The sequence below is a fragment of the Mytilus trossulus genome, chromosome 9, assembly GCF_036588685.1.
Source record: "Mytilus trossulus isolate FHL-02 chromosome 9, PNRI_Mtr1.1.1.hap1, whole genome shotgun sequence".
In the NCBI taxonomy this organism is placed as follows: Eukaryota; Metazoa; Mollusca; class Bivalvia; order Mytilida; family Mytilidae; genus Mytilus; species Mytilus trossulus.
This window is the reverse complement of record NC_086381.1, coordinates 53,234,433-53,252,814: the sequence shown is the minus strand read 5'-3', so window position 1 is coordinate 53,252,814 and position 18,382 is coordinate 53,234,433. Positions and strand designations below refer to the sequence as shown.

Here is an 18,382-nt window from a genome sequence, read left to right as displayed (position 1 = left end):
GAATATTGAAATAGCATGTAAATATGTATTAATAGCTATTTCAGGAATTTTTGTTTAAAAGATTTTGGTAGTTGCTTACACTTAAAAAAAAAGAAGCTTTGAATTGAACAGAGACAAATTGGTGGCCTTTGGCTGTTTGTTGTCTGCTCTATGGTTGGGTTGATGTCGCTGTGACACATTCCCCATTTCTGTTCTCAATTTTAAATTATATTCTGGATGATAAAACTAGATCTTCTAAAATGTAAATTTTTCCTGGAATAAGCCTAATATCACCTGATATGCATGTCTGTTGTCTTTAATCTATCACCATCTTGCATGCTACTGCACTGTAGACATTTTCGTACTGCATCAATTATATTTATCAAAATTTTTTTTTAGTCCAATATTGAAAAAAATGTTTCATATAACGTAGAAAGAATTTGGAACTATATTCCTTGCAATGAGAACAAAATTGTTGAAGATGTTTTAGTACATCACTATTTATGAAGAAGAAAAATATATGATCTTTACTGGTATATTGGGAAAAATGCTTATTTTATAATGAATATATTCATTTTTTGGAAATCTAGCATAAAAGAAAAGCGAAGTAATTTCTGAATTTCTTTCAAAACAAATGGAATGGCTTCATTTCTTGTTATAAGCTTTGATTAACAAAAACTGCAAATCAAAATCAAGTTATGTTTTCTTAGCTTGTATTAACATTCTGCTTACTATTGAACAAGAAATGTTATTTATCCTCCACTGTAGGCCCCTGCAGGAATGTCAGCTTCACATCTCTATACTTATTCCTCATCTAGTCCACAGTTGGCTACTGCTACCACAGCTGAATCTATTAACCAGGTAACTATACACACCTTTCATTAACCAGGTAACTATATACACCTTTCATTAACCAGGTAACTATATACACCTTTTAATAACCAGGTATCTATTCATTAACCAATATACACCTTTACCATTCATTAACCAGGTAACTATGCACACCTTTCAGTTACCAGGTATATATTCATTAACCAATATATACCTTTACCATTCATTAACCAGGTAACTATGCACACCTTTCAGTTACCAGGTAATCTATTCATTAACCAATATATATCTTTACCCTTCATTAACCAGGTAATTCTATTTTGATTGTTAGAAAACAAAAGTTAAGCAGAGGTCATGGGGTCAAAGATAAAATCTTTTCCAGATTAAATAGCATTATAAATCTTCAGACTTGGTATACATAAATACCATAGAACAAGGAAGATGTCTGTTGTTGATAGTAGTTTCTGTTTTAGATAAGGCTTTGCACTAACAGCTTTAGTTCTCAGTGCCCTGGTAAATGAACAAAATCTTAACTTTATAAGATTGAAAATTATGATTTTTTATACGACCGCAAACATTTTTTGTGGATTGTATAATGTTATGATGCCCTGGAAAAATTCGGCAAGTATCAAGCTTTAATATTGTATTCAAATTTGCTTCAACTATTCATGGTTCGACCTTTGCAGTCATATAAGGCTGTGCAGTGAAGCATTTTATTAACATTTTGTTGGGTATATGGTTTGATTAATTTGTTCTTGATACCAATAGCTATTGGTTTAAACAATTGTGGTCTAGTATCAATCCTTTCTTATCTTCATTTCATCCCGATATCGTCATTTGTAGATGTCAAGGAGTCTCTTGTTAAAGAAATACATGCATGTATCTATTACATAATCAAACAATATGGACCCAATTCAGTAATGGTGTGTTTTTATGGTAAATGTCTGTTCTGGACCATTCAATTTGGCCAGACCTAGTATACAAGGACACTAAGACTGCTTAACTTCATTTATCTAAGACCTTAAGGTTGAATTCCTAATTTGGCCCATTTTTCCATTTCCCTTTTGCCATATTAAGTTTGTATCACGTAATTGGCATGCATTACTTTATAACAAAGAGATGATATGCTGCAGGCTTTAACAATGCTTACATGCAGAACAATATTTATGCTAGAAAATATATATAAATAGTTACTTTCTAACTTAGCTTTATAATATTAAGATTGGAAGTTACATACCACATCTTGAACAATGCTTTGTAATACTTTTATATGGAAATTTTAGATATAATTTTCTTGTAAAATTTGTGTGGGAGCATAAATCGTGATATAACTTTTTGGCACAAATGCAAAGGATGATACATTGTCATGAGTTTTATGATGACTTTCTAAAGTTCTAATGTTTATTTTCAACATTTTTTATTTTTTATTCAAAACAAGATATTACACAAGACTGATAATAAGTTTAATAATACTAATCCCTGAAGAAGGTGGTATGTTTCATCTGTTACTCATTAGATACTAACGACATAATCAGTGGAATTTAACAATACCTTTCAACTATAAAAGACATGTAGTGAATTTGAACTTAATTTTAAACTTTGTTTTTAAAGCAGCAGTATAGTCGTGATGATTCAGCAGTGAATGAAGAAGCCATGACGATAAAGTGTGAATCTAGTCCCCCAACTCCTCGGTCTTTACGTCTGGAGAGAATAGCCACAGCAATAGCTCAAACATCTAATCCAACTAATGAAGATTCAGTTTTATCTTCTACACCAAAGTAAGTATCTATATTTAGTCCCGTATATTATACTTGTAACCTGAGAGCATGATTCTACATACAAAATCATCTTTGACTCCGCCAGGACTCGAACTAGGGACCTCTGTATGACAGGCAGCAATTATACCATCTGAGCTAAAGAAGTACTTCCTTAGCTCAACCGCTTAAAGCTGACTAAGTATCTACTAATGAAGGGACGCAATCCAGTCACATACCTAAGGAGTTACAATTGTCTTGCACTATAATCACAACACTCGCAAGACTAATACTTCTTACCCAAAGTTGACGCAAGATTATCCTACCAGATTTATTTGAATACTATGGATTCATTATTCTTCGTTGGATACCAATTTTCCTTGATTTCGTGGGTACAAGTGAACCACAAGTTTAAATGTTCAATAAAATACAAAATACAAAATTTTATTTGTTTCTATGTAGACATTGGCAAAACCACAAATCATATATCCACTAAAGTACAGGCATTCCTCAAACCACGAAAATAAATGAATTCACAGTAGTGCTTATTTTCAAGTTCTCTAATTTTTGTGCTATTTCACATTACCTGACCGGGTGTGAGAAAAATATTTCTCCTCACTAGTGAAAAATCTGTTCTCAGCAAATGATTAGTGGAAATTTGATAATGACGTCTAAATGTTTTGTTTTCTTCTGAATTTTCCTATTGCGACCATGCCTGATGACGTCGCATATAAAGAACACAAGTTTCTGAAAATCTTTGAAAAAGAAGGATTAAAATCATTAGAGAAACAGATTTCTACACTAACTTGTGTATTACTAGAATGCAAAAAATATCTGTTTGTTTTATAAATTCCTTTATTTTATCTGTTTAGATCTGTGATAGATACCATGCAAGCAACAGCTAGTCCATTTAGTTCTACCAGTAGTAGTCAAGATTCTCTATCCAAAAATCAAAAGAAAAAGGGAATTAAAAGCTCACTGGGAAGTTTCTTCAAGAAAAAAGGCAAAACGAAGGAAGGCATCAATAGAGAAATGACACCTGTTGGTATGTATATCTGTGTACAATGTGTATTTACATTTTGCTTATGCTGAGATTAGGGAAGTCAATGTCAGTGATATTGTTGGCTTTTTTCAAAACTACCTCTTTCCTTTTTTTGGGGGAAAATATGCATCATTTTCATCAAATTGGGTAATTTAAATTAAACCTCAAATTTGTCTGAAACTTCAATTTTCAGACTCCCTTTCAAGAGTCAATCCTTGCGTTGAAATAAGACCCCTTTTCGTCAGTGATTATTCATAAATACACCCTCAAATCTGCACATATAGTCATTTTAGGCATCACAAATGTTTAAATGAGTGTTTTTCAGTTTGACTATTTATGCACAATTACTACAAAGACTGATTGGGAAAAAAGTTCTTTTTGGGAATAATTTAAGCCATTTTTTTTCAAATTGGGATTTTTCTCCAGCGGAAAAAGCCTTTATTCTCCACTAATTTAAGACAAGCAATATCACTGGTCATAGTGAAGATAATCCACTTTGACATATAGGTTTTTTATTAACCACCTACAATAGTTGGGGGAGTTTATTTAGTTTTCAGGTGTGTGTCTCTGTTTATTTACTATGTTTATTGGGTATAAGGTTAATTTGTGCTCACATTAACTTAAAATTGAAACTTTGTATGATGTGAACCTATAAAATAAGAAAGCCAATAAGGATCAGATTTGTATGTGGGGTAGCTGTCTTATTGACAATCATACAACATCTAATTATTTTTATGCCCAAGCCGTAACAGAGAGGGCATTAAGGTTTACCCTGTATGTCTGTACATCCATACGTCCCATAATTAGTTTTTGTTCTCTAACTTGTGATTCCCTAGACCAAATGTTATGAAACTGATACATAAAGCTCGTAACCTCAAAACACAGATTAACAAGTTTGAATTTGGTTAGGGTCACTTATCACAAGATGCTTATCACCATAAAACACAGATCAAGTTCGAATTTGGTTAGGGTCACTTATCACAAGATGCTTATCACCATAAAACACAGATCAAGTTCGAATTTGGTTAGGGTCACTTATCACAAGATGCTTATCACCATAAAACACAGATCAAGTTCGAATTTGGTTAGGGTCACTTATCACAAGATGCTTATCACCATAAAACACAGATCAAGTTCAAATTTTGGTGGCATTACTTTTACAGTTTTCTAGTTATGGTGGTTATTGGGGGCACTCCATTTATTTAATGGCTATGACATAGATTTAACAGTTCATTTAACCCAGAAAAGTGATAATATGCGCAGAATCAAATGAACACATTTCTTTTATAAATTTTTTTTAAACCTGATTTTGTTTCTAGGTGGAGGATTTGGTGAAATGGGTGATGTCAGCGCTGGTGATGCTTTAACACTAGGACTTGGCCAATCAGAATATGATAGACGCAAGAAAAAGAAGTAGGTGGAGTTAATGTTTTAATATGAAAGGTTAAAATTTGGCTCGTTTAGTTTTCATAAAATTTTGATTAAGTATTTACTTTGACCCTTTAACAAAAATATAAAAAAAATCAAAATTTTTGAACAACCGTTTTGTCAGAAAAATTACACTGGTTATAAAGTAGTTTGACAAACACCAATTTTGATCATTGAGAAGCTTATTATTCCCTTTACAACACAACGTAATTAAAACGTGAAGCTGATTTTACAGAGTTATCTCCCTGTAGTGTTAGGTACCACCTTTAGTTAAAAAGTACCTGGTTAACAAAAATTAAATATAATGAGAAATTTTGTTGGCTTTATGGGTAAATGGACAGTCATTGTTTTTTTTGCAGACAAATTTTTGTTTTATATCAAAGAGATGTCAGATTAAAAATATCAAAAATAAAAGATAGGATCTTCGTTAATTCTTAAAGACAACATTTTAAGGTATCATATCTTAAAATCCTACTGTAACTACTGGATATAAATCAGAATTATGTTTGAGTGAAATTATCATCCCAATCAATCTGTACATATATTCCTGACATTAAGATTTTAATTTTATTGTGTTAGCATCAGGTTTGATAAAAGAATGCAGTACAACATTAACAAATTAATCGATTTTGATACTTTAAATTTTGAAATTATTGCATACATACCTGTATATGTGATTTTATCAAGAATGGACCAAAAATGGTGTTTAATTATTGCGATTTTGAAAAGATCTGCTTACAGGTCTATGTTACAGTATCATAATGACAGTTCATATTGGGATACTCATCCAATCGCATTATTCACATTCATAAAATCCTCACAAAAATTTCTTTATTTACAGAAATTACAACAGAAAAATTAGATAGCTTTTGTCTGATATAAACTAACTTTGTTGTTTTATTTATTTTTCAGGCATGAGTTATTAGAAGAAGCAATGAAGGCTGGTACTCCATTTGCTTTATGGAATGGTCCGACTGTTGTAGCATGGCTAGAGGTTGGTGTGACAAATTTTTTAAAAAGGCCATCTAATGAATCAACTTTCTTGAGCCATGTTTTTCTTAATGAAAGTCGACTTGCAGTGTACACCCAATTTAAGTAGCATTATGGTAGATGATAACTTGATTGCTAGTTGAAACTAAAAAGTTTTGAAATAAAGATAATGCTGATTGATATTAAGGATTATTTGCTGTTGGCTAAGTGTCTAGTGGTAACTATTTCAGGCATATTCATGACAAGATTAAAATAATAAGTCAACAGGAGGAATCTGAGAAAAATACATTTCAAACTGCCACTGGAAATTCTGAAATTCATACACTTCGAACGAAAATTAGATTTTTCGTGTACTGAAATTGACATTTTTATACTGATCAACATGGAAAGAAATGTCTGAATTATATGCAATGTTGAATAGAACTAATATAAACTTATATTTTATTCTTCAGTTATGGGTTGGTATGCCAGCATGGTATGTGGCAGCATGTAGGGCTAATGTTAAAAGTGGTGCAATAATGTCTGCCTTGTCAGACCAGGAAATACAGCGAGAGATTGGCATTAGTAATCCATTACATCGCTTAAAATTACGACTAGCCATTCAGGAAATGGTCAGTCTCACTAGTCCCTCAGCACCTAAAACTTCCAGAACTGTAAGTATTTTGTTTTACTGATCTAATTACTTTAGATTGCAAGGCAAAGGATAAAATTCCAACTGAAGTGTTGCAAATATGTAATAAGCCAAGTTTCTTTTTTAATTGAAATGTGTTAAAATTGGGCTTAATACTGATTTTCATGATGACAAAATACTGTAAAGCAGAAATTATTTAAATTTTTGAAGAAAGGAAAAAAATGCAAATTGTATCCAGGATTACAGATAGAAGTATCAAATTCAGAATTTAAGTTCTTGTTATGATGATATTCACCCAACCACATTGTTCACTTTATTAAAAACCATGCAATAATTTCTGAACTTAACAAATTGTAAAATTGATTAGTAGAAAATAATATATTTATCTTTAGCCCAGTGCAGTTCTCTGGTATCATTGATCAGTAGATTTTTGTTTTGATCTTGTAAACTAAAACTAGTGGTCCAATAGATAACTACTTCAACAATAAACCCATGCAGTTGCAAAATACACCTATATCTTATCCCTGTTTTGAATTCTATTTATAGACATTAGCATTTGGTGATATGAACTTTGAATTCTATTTATAGACATTAGCATTTGGTGATATGAACCATGAATGGATAGGAAATGAATGGTTGCCTAGTCTAGGACTACCTCAGTATAGAAGTCACTTTATGGAATGTTTAGTAGATGCCAGGATGTTAGATCATTTAACAAAAAAAGATTTACGGGGACAATTAAAAATGGTCGATAGTTTTCATAGGTAAGAATAACATGCAACCAAGTGTAGTTAAATGTAAATTACTGTAAATTTATACTCAAAATAAAATTGATGCCTGCTTATACTTTAAACTACCTATATGTATCAATGGGAAATATAACATTAAAGCATCAGGCCCGTAGCCAGGAATTTCCAAGGGGTGTTTTGTTTGACTTACAAACTCAACTTTAACAGTCACAATTCGAACAGAACATTGACTTTAAGAGTGCTTATTTGTTTTCCAGGGGGGGTTCATCTGAACCCCCCTTAGACGAACCCCCCTGGCTACGGGTATGAGCATTAATGTTATCAGTAACACTATTTAGATATGAAGAAGTATGGGTCTGTACAATTCCTATTTTACACAGGATATCATTGACCAATATTCATGCAATAACTTCTTCTGTGTGGCAAAACTTTCAAATAATATTGCTTATCGGTCGTCCCACTGTCTATATCACTCTGTTCAGCTCTTAATATTATTCCATATCATGTCTTTGTGACGTCAAATACGTTGACCCGGCCTTAATAACTTTGACCCGGACATATCAGCGACGTCATAATGTTTGAACCGACGTTAATAACTTTGACCCGAACTTATCAAGTCATCTTTTGTGTGCTGGTGATTCAAAGAAAACACTTCTGAAACACGCAAATATAGCCCGATAAATCGATTATCAGATTATCTGCATGTTGATATCGTAAAATATCAGCTGCTTGACATTATATGAAGGCTTTTTGATCTCGTTCGCTACGCTCACTTGACAAAAAGCTTCATATTATGTCGCAGCTGATATTTTACGATATCAACATGCAAATAATCTGATAATCGGTACATACTTACTTTGTTATATTCTACAAGGAAAATCTATGTTTACACAAAAAATGAAAATAAGATTGACTCATGTTTGTGTGGGGAAAGAAAGACATAAAATGATAAGTTGATTGAAGACTCTCTACAAAGATTTCTTTCTTTATTTTCCAATTAACGTTTTATTTTGATGTTGTATATTTTCAGGACAAGTTTACAATATGGTATAAATTGTTTAAAAAGATTAAATTATGATAAAAAAGAATTAGAACGGCGGAGAGAAGAAAGTGCTACAGATTGTAAAGGTACGCAGGTTATTTTGGGGAACTTTTATAGAAAGAATGAGAGGGGAAAGAACCTTAATCTGGACTCTGGGATTGGTGTTTTTAAGCTAGGGATTTCAGGTTTAATCCTTTCGAGATCCGAGGAATTCTTTTTTCGAATTTCAGGATGTCTGGATTTAAATTTATTTAAAATTGGGACCTCAGGATTTCGTGTTTTTAAGCCCGAGATTAGGACCCCTAAAAAATAAAGTTTGATTTTATGAGAGAAGTGACCTTTGAATTGAGCTTCAAAATTGGTATTACTGCAGTTGGGTATTAAGAGGTTGTCCTGACAAACATGGTTTTCTCTTGATTGAGGTCACCTTTACGGTAAATAATACTTTATACATGTATATACATGGTCGTTTTTAATGTTTTTTTTGCTACCATGTGCTTTATTATATTGCATGTCCATTTTCAGTCATTAGTTGCTTACAGCAAAACCTATTGTCATTCAAATCAATTCAATACTTTGTGATTACACGAAGAAATTATTTTGTTAGCACATAGTTTGCTCGGATTAAAGTTTCTTCTCAATTTATATAATGAAAGATGGCTTGTTGTAAAGATAAACATTTACCAAGGTACAAATAAAGTCATCATAGATACTAGGATAAACATTTTATTTTTATGCTCCACCTACGATAGTAAAGGGGTATTATGTTTTCTGGTCTGTGCGTCCGTCCATCTGTCTGTCCGTTTGTTTGTCTGTCCGTTTGTTCGTCTGTCCGTTCTTCTGTCTGTCCCGCTTCAGGTTAAAGTTTTTGGTCAAGGTAGTTTTTGATGAAGTTGAAGTCCAATCAACTTAAAACTTAGTACACATGTTCTTTATGATATGATCTTTCTAATTTTTAAACCAAATTAAACTTTTAACCCCAATTTCACGGTCCACTGAACATAGAAAATGAAAGTGCATGTTTCAGGTTAAAGTTTTTGGTCAAGGTAGTTTTTGATGAAGTTGAAGTCCAATCAACTTGAAACTTAGTACACATGTTCCTTATGATATTATCTTTCTAATTTTAGTGCCTAATTATATTTTTAATCCAATTTCATGGTCCATTGAACATGGAAAATGATAGTGCGAGTGGGGCATCCATGTACTTTGGACACATTCTTGTTTACACCAGACTCCTGTTTCTTCTACAAAAGACTCACCAGTGACGCTCGAATCAAAAAATGATTTAAAGGCCAAATAAAGTAAAAGGTTAAAGAGCATTGAGGACCAAAAATTCTTAAACATTATGCCAGATACAGCTTAAGTTTCTATTTTTAGAGGAATCATCCTGATGATTATACTGCATCATCTATATGTCTTGTCAAGATTAATGATTTACTTTACTTGGGACATACCGGTATATATATCATGTTTATTACAAATAAATGCAAAATGTGGTTAGACGAATAATAGTACAACCTAAAGCCTGACCAGTTTATTTCAAAAATAGTTATGTTAATAGATCCATTAATATCTATACGTGTTCTAAATATCTATAAATAGACTTAATCGTTTATCATTCTATTTCAGATGTTTTAGTATGGACAAATGAACGTGTTATAAAATTTGTACAGTCTATAGGTCTAAGAGAATATGCAAATAATTTAATTGAGTCAGGAGTTCATGGTTCACTTGTGGCTTTAGATGAAAGCTTTGATCATAATAGTATCGCTTTAGCTTTACAAATTCCTAACCAAAACCCACAGGTATGTTCTATTTATAGATTAGATATACTGTAAACCAACTTATTTTCGCGACTTTTGCGAGTTGAAAAATAACGTGAATATAAATCGTTGCGAATATGTCAATCTTTGATCTTTCCTTAATAAACTTCATCAAGTAATTCAGATAATCTCGAAATTAAATAGCCGCAAAGTGGTCCAGAAAGGGTAAAACGCGAAATAAAGTATCCGCGAAAATAAGTTGGTTTACAGTAACTATAGAAAGTGTTCCAAAGAATGTTTCCAAATCTTTATAAGTAGCTTTGTCTACATATATTCTCATTATAGTAGACAGAAAATACTAAGTATCAACCTTTTTGCAAAGAAAATGTTACTGAAAGTGCTATTCTTCGTTTGTTAGAGAAGACATAAAAAAACAAGAAACCATCATTCCAAATTGGAATCATCACACCTTATTTAACACATGTTCAAAGCATCTGTTCATAGACAATTCATAGACAATAACTGTTTAGTGTCTTTAAATATCAGCTGTATTTGTACGAGGCTAGGAAACAAGGTGTATGTGAGCTTTTAGCGAGCTACTACACCTGTTTCGAGCCGAGTACAAATACAGCTGATATTTAAAGACACTAAACAGTTATTGTCTTTATCCTGCAATTAATTCTGTATATTGTTTGTGTTTTGAAAGACACAAAAACTAACATATTTAGCATTTATTTTCGATTTGTAATCCCTTGAGGCCCGCGTAGTAATATCAAAATCACACATTACGCTGAAGACGAGTTCGCGAAAAAAGAATCTCGCATGGTCAACAATAATACATTGTTCAAGGTGAATAATTATCTATTTTAACATAACAACTAATTTCAACAGTAAAAACACATAACAAAACATTGTCAAATTTAAAACAGAAGTGTACGAGTTGTCCTACGCTTCAGACTTGACATTCACTAAACATGCATGCTGAAATTGAAATGGTTGATTCAAGTTTTGAAATCAACAATTGTCATCGTCATTGGAATGCAAGTGGAATACACATTTTGAGGTCACACAGGTTCAAACAATACTCAGTCCGGCAGTGGGCGGACTTTTAAAGCGATATCTGTATAGTATACAGATACAGCATAGCAATATCCGTAGGGCTGTATCTGTATAGTAGGACACCCAATTGCTGGATAAATACATTTACTTGTACATGGTCAATTGACATTGTTAATGTTCTAGGGCACAGTAAGAAATGGTTGTTCAAAGGCTTTACTAATTCAGATTGACCCTGGGATAACTAGTGTAACTCATTAATAAAAAAAAACAGGAATTTGATTATTGCAATATTAATCATACTTATGATATAATATTTAGAGCATAACTTTGGTCATAAATAAATGTACTACAATTTAAGATTTACAGATGATAATACTTAAAACGTTTCTTTTTTAGGCTCGTCAGATATTAGAAAGAGAATTTAATAACTTGTTAACAATGGGAACAGATAGACGGCTAGACGAGGTAAGTCACATGTCATCAGATGAACTTTAACCTAACATGAATGTTGTCCTGTTTTAGTAACGGAGGGAGTAGTAGGAAAGTACTTACTAAATTTTAATTTCCATATTTGGTTAGGTGCTTTTGGGTTTCGTTATGAACTGGTTGAATAAAATAAAAAAATAATCAAATTTTCATTCATCGTTACAAAAAAGAATTTGATTGGGTGATAAATAAAAAAAAAAATCTTTCAAATCTTTCTTTTCATTCAACCATTGAAAAAGTTCTAGGAATTACAAAAAACATAGATCAAACAGTTTGTCAATTTTAATAATTTGAAATTGACCAGCTTTAAAAAAGAAAGCTTTCCAATGTGCCTAATCTTTTAAGAATAACCATTTTGCATCAAAAACTGATTAAAACTTAGAAAAAGATGTCGGTATTTAGTAATTGTATTAGTGTTATAACTGTTATGCCTTCAAAGAAACAGATACATATAATTTGACTCTGAAATTTTAAAGCATGGTGGGGAACAGATGTACATTTTCTTCAAATTTTAAGCATCACAGGTAAATTTGTGATGGTGAGCATGAGGCTTGAATGCTTGGGCAGAGGGACACATCGTTTTATAAAAGTAAGAGAAAACCCAAAAAAATCTGAAATTGAAATGAGAAAAAAAAAACCAACACAGAATATTTTCATATGCATTTTAAGTTTGAAATAGTCCCTAATTGATAGTCACCTGACATTCAATAGGAACATTTATGATTTACATAATATTAATTATGATATGTTTGGTATGCAATCTGTAGAGTAGAAATTGTAACTTGTTTTTTCTAAGTGTGATATCTGAGTTTGCTTGTTTTCAGAAGAAATCTAAGAAAGGTGAGAACGTGACATCAGTATTTTATGCTTTTACTGACTGACTTTGGTCATTATGCCTAAAAATGTCAATTTTGTCAAAATAAGATCATGTGAAATGTTTTCATAATTTTAGATCTTTTAAATGGTGAAGGCAATACTGTTTATTTAACTAAAATTGGCATCACATGGACATTTTGATAGTCTTTCATTGAATATTTGGTTAGGGTCATAGGTCAGGGTCAGAGGTGTATTTAAGATAACGTGTTTTACTAGTATGCAAATTAGATTAAAGGTGCACAAGTCTGTGGGTAGAAGTTTATTTATAAAACTCACTGTTTTTTTTATTGCACTTCAATTGAATTCATTAAGTTCATAAATAGTAGAAATCTCTTGCGTTTGCATTTTTGGGGGTTCTTAGATCCATTATTTTACATGATCTTAAAATTTGAGCCTCTCCCCCTTCCATTAACAAGACCAAGGCCTACGATGTATCACTGTTTCTCTCACCTTTTGTGGAAACTTTGGTTGTCAAACCTTTCCTTACTAACATATGCTTGCTAACAATTATATTGTTTTCAGAAAATAAAATAGTTTGTTTTGGCACTCATTTGAACACTTTTGAAAATTTGAAGTTTTCATTTTACTAAGGGAGATAATTGCAGTTGTGTTTTAAAAAATATTGGAAGATACATAATGGGAACCAGATGTTAAAGAAAAAAAGACAACTCCATAGCAAAAAACGAAAAATGACTTAAGAGACGAACAAAACTACCTTTTGTTTTATCTAAATGGCAAACTTCACTGAGTGGTGTAAACATTAATATTGTTTATTAAATTAAAAAAAGATAATGATTGTCTAACACGCTATTTCTTATTATACTGAATGTTTACAAATTGAGCATGAACTCAGTTGGTACTGGCATGTATCAGTTATCCAGCTTTTGTACTAAACCATCAATTGTTGTATTTAATCAGAAACATCCCAAAACGTTTGTGTAATGTGAATTGTTGTAAGGTTATTGTTTCCTTGTTTAGGAAATTATCTGCAATATTATTATGGTTACATATGGAAATACTAGATCCCCAGAAAATTGGTTGGAAGTATTGAAGCACTATGCTTTTCCTTCAGTATTTAAACAGAGCAATATATTCAAAGATGACTTCATTTAGACTAATATATAAACTTCATTACTAGCTTATTAAGATTTCTTTAGTCTCTTAATCCTTAGTAGTGTAGTCAATATAAAGAGGTAAAATAGTAAGCTTTGCTAGTAGAATTCATTGAATAAATTATACATTCAGAAATTTGCATATACAATGTATGCATATAGTTATATATCTATAATACACTATGCAGGACTCCATTGTTTAGGGTACTTGGCCGGAAGGGCCGGTTTTAGTAATTGCAATCACTTGGAAGTTGGGTTTTAGCTGTCTTCTGACATCCTTAGTCAATTTAAAAAAAAATTAAAAAAAATCTCTAAAACAATCAGACTTAATGGAAATTAAGCTTGATCATAATAACAAGTAGGGTGTCTTGTTTGAAGTTCATGTTTTTCTGTCAGCCAGACAACATGAGTGCCATTATCAAAAACATAGATTAGAAGAAAGATTCTCAAATGACAAAAGTATGTGCCTCTACAAATTTTACTTTAAAGATTTATATGGTCTTTAGGAATGAGAGCATTTATTAAGTCACAGGAGCTGACATTTGGGTTTATACTTATATATATATTTGTTTAGGGACCAGCTGAAGGACGCCTCTGGGTGCAGGAATTTCTCGCTACATTGAAGACCTGTTGGTGACCTTCTGCTGTTGTTTTTTCTATGGTCGGGTTGTTGTCTCTTTGACACATTCCCCATTTCCATTCTCAATTTTATGTAGTTAGTTCTTGAATACTTCATTCACATTGAATATTTCTCTTTTTAACTTAATTATAACCGTTGGACTGATTATTATTCTGTCATAAAAATGACAATGTTATGTTCAGTTTACCATATGACTTGATCCAAATTTGTCAGTTTAATAATCTTAAGTGAAGTAAAGGATATTTTTACCTTCACAACAACAAAATAATTAATATAAATACACTCTTTTTGTGGGAGTTATATTTCTGAAACTTATATGAAAAACCTATTAAAACAGTTTTTTTAAAGCTTATATTTTATGCTAAAAGTGTATAATTTATAATATTATCTCTCTTTAAGAATATATGTACTTAAAGTTGTATTATTTTATTACAAAAAACATCAGTCTAGACGTGATATTGTAGAACAAGATATTAATAAAGGTTGAAAATGACAATAATCAACAGAAATATTTCTTTTCATTTATCAGATTGAAGATTTAATTAGTTGACCTTCAGCAAAAAATCTGACCTTCAAATACAATATAGAAATTTCATTAACCACTAGCTGGATGATTTCCCTTTTTCTGTTAATATTTTCTGTGTATGTTTTACCAAACAAGCATGCTCCCCATTTACCAGATAATCTTGTCACTAGATCTGTTTGCCGCAATAGTCAAAACATGAGTAGGATTAGAAATTACATAATTACAGTTGATAGTACCTTTCTTTTGTCATACTAATTCATTTGTTGGAGTACCAATTACATTATATATAAATAAGATATATATATGGACCAATTTGTAATCTTTTGAAAATTGAAATTATTGTTTTATTTTCTAGGGTGAAGGTGGAAAACTACGTAGAGCCCCTTCTTGGAGGAAGAAATTCCGTCAAAAAGACAAAAGTAAAGATAGCGGTGATGAGGCAGAACCTGCAGAATCTCAACAATCACCACAGCATCCTCGCCGTGGAAATGACAATTCCATGGAACGACGACCCAATGAAAATGGACGGACGTTCTCACAATAGAACATAATAAATTGATCCAAAAGACCAGAATAATTGCTAGCATCATTATTCATTTCAAAGTGTATGTTGTTGTCTCAGTGAGTTTAGATAGACAAAGATTGTTGTATCACAACATCCTGTACTTAAAGGGATAATCTCTAAAACCTTATGATTCACATTTCTGTATTCTCATAGATAGTCTCTAAAACCTTAGGATTCACATTTCTGTATTCTCATAGAAAATTATGATTTGAAATTTTATCTTTTGTAATGCATACTTGTTATAATTCAAATATAATTGTAGCTGAACTTTTACAGAATTGAAATGTGACAAAACACAAGTTTTAATTGAATCAAAAGAATTTTTTATGAGTTTTATTTGGTCCGTGAGGTTTTTGCTACAGAGATAAGTTTTGTGTTCATTTTTCTCTTAGATACAGGAGGAGAGATAATTCTTTCGAATACTTTGTAAACCTTACTACAATTTTTGATATATTTTTTCTTTATCTTCAAAACCGAATTGCTGATGATTCTGTTCAGGTTTTATTCATTGGTGTATGATGATAACTGTTTAATATAACCATTGATTAAACAAGTGGCATGTGGTATATCTGTGATAAAAACTCCATATTCAGGACTAAATCCATAAACATAGAATTATACAGTACATTTATATACAAATCCAATATATAAAGATTGCCAAAATGATGAGATAAGCTTTTTATAATTATGATATTCATATAAAACATTTATTTAGCCATAATAGGATATACCTATAACTATTCTCACACTCTAAGTGGAAAAGGGGGGGGGGTATATTGTAATCACCTTGTATGTCATTTCTATCTTCATCACAAATTTTTGTCACACATTTCCCAGGAACTAGTATTGAACAGAGTTACTACATGTTTTGGTGAGAAGCGTGACAGTTATGCATTGTCAATTGTGAGATTTGTTTCAGCATCTTGTTGAAGGGACTTAAAACTGTATTTCCAAAATACAACTTTCTACTTAAGGGTATTGCATCCTATTTGGTCAGCTGCTCAACAGTACTGAGCTTTTGCTTTTCAAATTTGTCCATTCACCTATATCATGTTTTCTTGATACTTTGAATTACAAGTGGGGAAAATTCTTAGCATAGCAACACCTGCATTATTGACGGTAGAGAAGTACTATGTATGGTGCCTATTAAGTTTTTGATACTCTTATGGCAATCAATCTAAAAAAATATGGCCACCATGGATAGGTTTATGTTAGAGCTAAAATTTTCACATTTTTTTTTCTTTCTTTCAAAGTCATATACTAATTAATATAATTATGATGGTAACTGTATTTAGATAAGTATCAGTGAAATTTAAATTGCATATAAATGGTAGTCAGCTAGTTGTTAAAAGCTGTATAATATACCATTCTCTGATCACAAATGGTAGAAACAAATTAAAAACAGAATGAACCTTCGATAGAATCAGATTGTGTCATATAAAAATTATATAGTTATGTTAAAATGCAAGTAAAAATTAAAATTAAAAGGTGTCTTTAGAAGAATAGATTTATTTGTGATATTATCTAAGTTGATCTTATTATGGCTAAATATTATATTTTGACGTGACATTAAGTAGTATATATTATTTTTTTCAATCTAGGTAGGTGTTGATTTTCTATATGGAAAACCTGTGAACAAAGGGTATCTCTTTATCAATATCATGCAGGTTTCCATAGTAAACAAAATTGTAAAATAGTTGAAAAAAATATTGTAGCAATAACCTATTAAAAAGATTTTATTTGTTGCATTTATTTCCTGTTTTAGAAGGAGACCAAGAACAATGTATTTGTGTAGAACACATTTGATATTAATGTACAGATAGTATGTAGTAAAAAATATGTATGACTGCTTTTACCCATAATGCCGTGGTGTACATCATAATCATATGATTGTTTGGGATTATGAGTTATTTTATGTTTAAATTTTGTTAAATTTGTTAAATTAGTTGAAAGATAGCTGAATTTGTTTCTTCATTAGTCAGTTTATTGGAAAAAATCCTTTAAAAATTATTAAAAGTCATTTTTATCATCATGATTTCAATTCATATAAATACAAGTACCCGTAGCTCTGTCTGTGATGTAAGAATCTGTGATTTGGGTCTGTATGACTGTTATCTCAGTTTTACTGACCAGAGAAAGCTTTAGATCAACAGGAATCAGAATTATGACATGGTTCTTTATCTATGGTTTAAAAAAATATTAGAAATTTGTTTACTGATTCAATACCCTTCTTTAAAAGAAAAATACATGATGAAGTCTTTGACATTTTAGCAATGGTTGGCAATAGGATAACTTGTATAAGTACAGTTACTTTTCATTCAGTATTTTAACATTACATTTTGGTTGTGCCTTCCAAGGAAAGCTTGGTTGTGATTTCAGATGTGTTCATTATAAATATACTCACTCCATTATATAATTCATTATAAACTACTTTCTTAGCACTAACTTAAAACTTCAACCTGTGAGAAAAATAGCCCATGTCAATACTCATAGTACAAAACAATGTTATTGCAAAGGCCAGGAAATCAATGGCCTTGTAATTATGATGAAAAGGATTATTTTGTTTAAAACAAAATGTTACGAATAATGAAGGCAGACATCATTAACTCTACAAAACCACAGTAATTTGATGTCATGAATACATTTATTTGAATTTCAATTAGAATTTATTAAAATGCATTTATTTACAGTTTTATATTTCTGATGAAAAAGTGTCATATAAAACATTTTGATCCATTACCAAATATTTTTTGTGTTTTTTATAGATGATTTTATCATAGATGACATTGATGATTATGATGTGTATCCATGTGTAATTGTGTGGGCTGTGTATGTGTGTGTGTGGTACATGCTTCATTTTTAACGTCATATTTATTTCTTACCAGATTGTAAATGTAATAAACTGTATA

At 31.2% G+C, this 18,382-nt stretch overlaps 1 protein-coding gene across 13 annotated transcripts in view; it reads left to right on the top strand.

Annotated features, from left to right (window-relative positions):
• The window catches only part of LOC134683115 (liprin-alpha-1-like), a 50,164-nt gene extending 32,749 nt beyond the window's left edge, over nucleotides 1-17,415 (top strand). For 4 of the 13 annotated variants that reach the window (XM_063542216.1, XM_063542212.1, XM_063542214.1 and 1 more), the window contains 11 exons: nucleotides 748-840; nucleotides 2,425-2,588; nucleotides 3,437-3,609; nucleotides 4,926-5,019; nucleotides 5,947-6,028; nucleotides 6,477-6,677; nucleotides 7,244-7,419; nucleotides 8,435-8,532; nucleotides 10,076-10,251; nucleotides 11,665-11,733; nucleotides 15,264-17,415. In XM_063542216.1, the coding sequence (XP_063398286.1) occupies nucleotides 748-840; nucleotides 2,425-2,588; nucleotides 3,437-3,609; nucleotides 4,926-5,019; nucleotides 5,947-6,028; nucleotides 6,477-6,677; nucleotides 7,244-7,419; nucleotides 8,435-8,532; nucleotides 10,076-10,251; nucleotides 11,665-11,733; nucleotides 15,264-15,452 (1,515 nt within the window). In that variant the 3' untranslated portion in view covers nucleotides 15,453-17,415. Of the gene's footprint in view, nucleotides 1-747; nucleotides 841-2,421; nucleotides 2,589-3,436; nucleotides 3,610-4,925; nucleotides 5,020-5,946; nucleotides 6,029-6,476; nucleotides 6,678-7,243; nucleotides 7,420-8,434; nucleotides 8,533-10,075; nucleotides 10,252-11,664; nucleotides 11,734-12,578; nucleotides 12,595-15,263 lie in introns of all 13 variants that reach the window. The other 9 variants (XM_063542215.1, XM_063542211.1, XM_063542213.1 and 6 more) reach the window with 4 other exon arrangements.
• The last annotated feature ends 967 nt before the right edge of the window (nucleotides 17,416-18,382 follow it).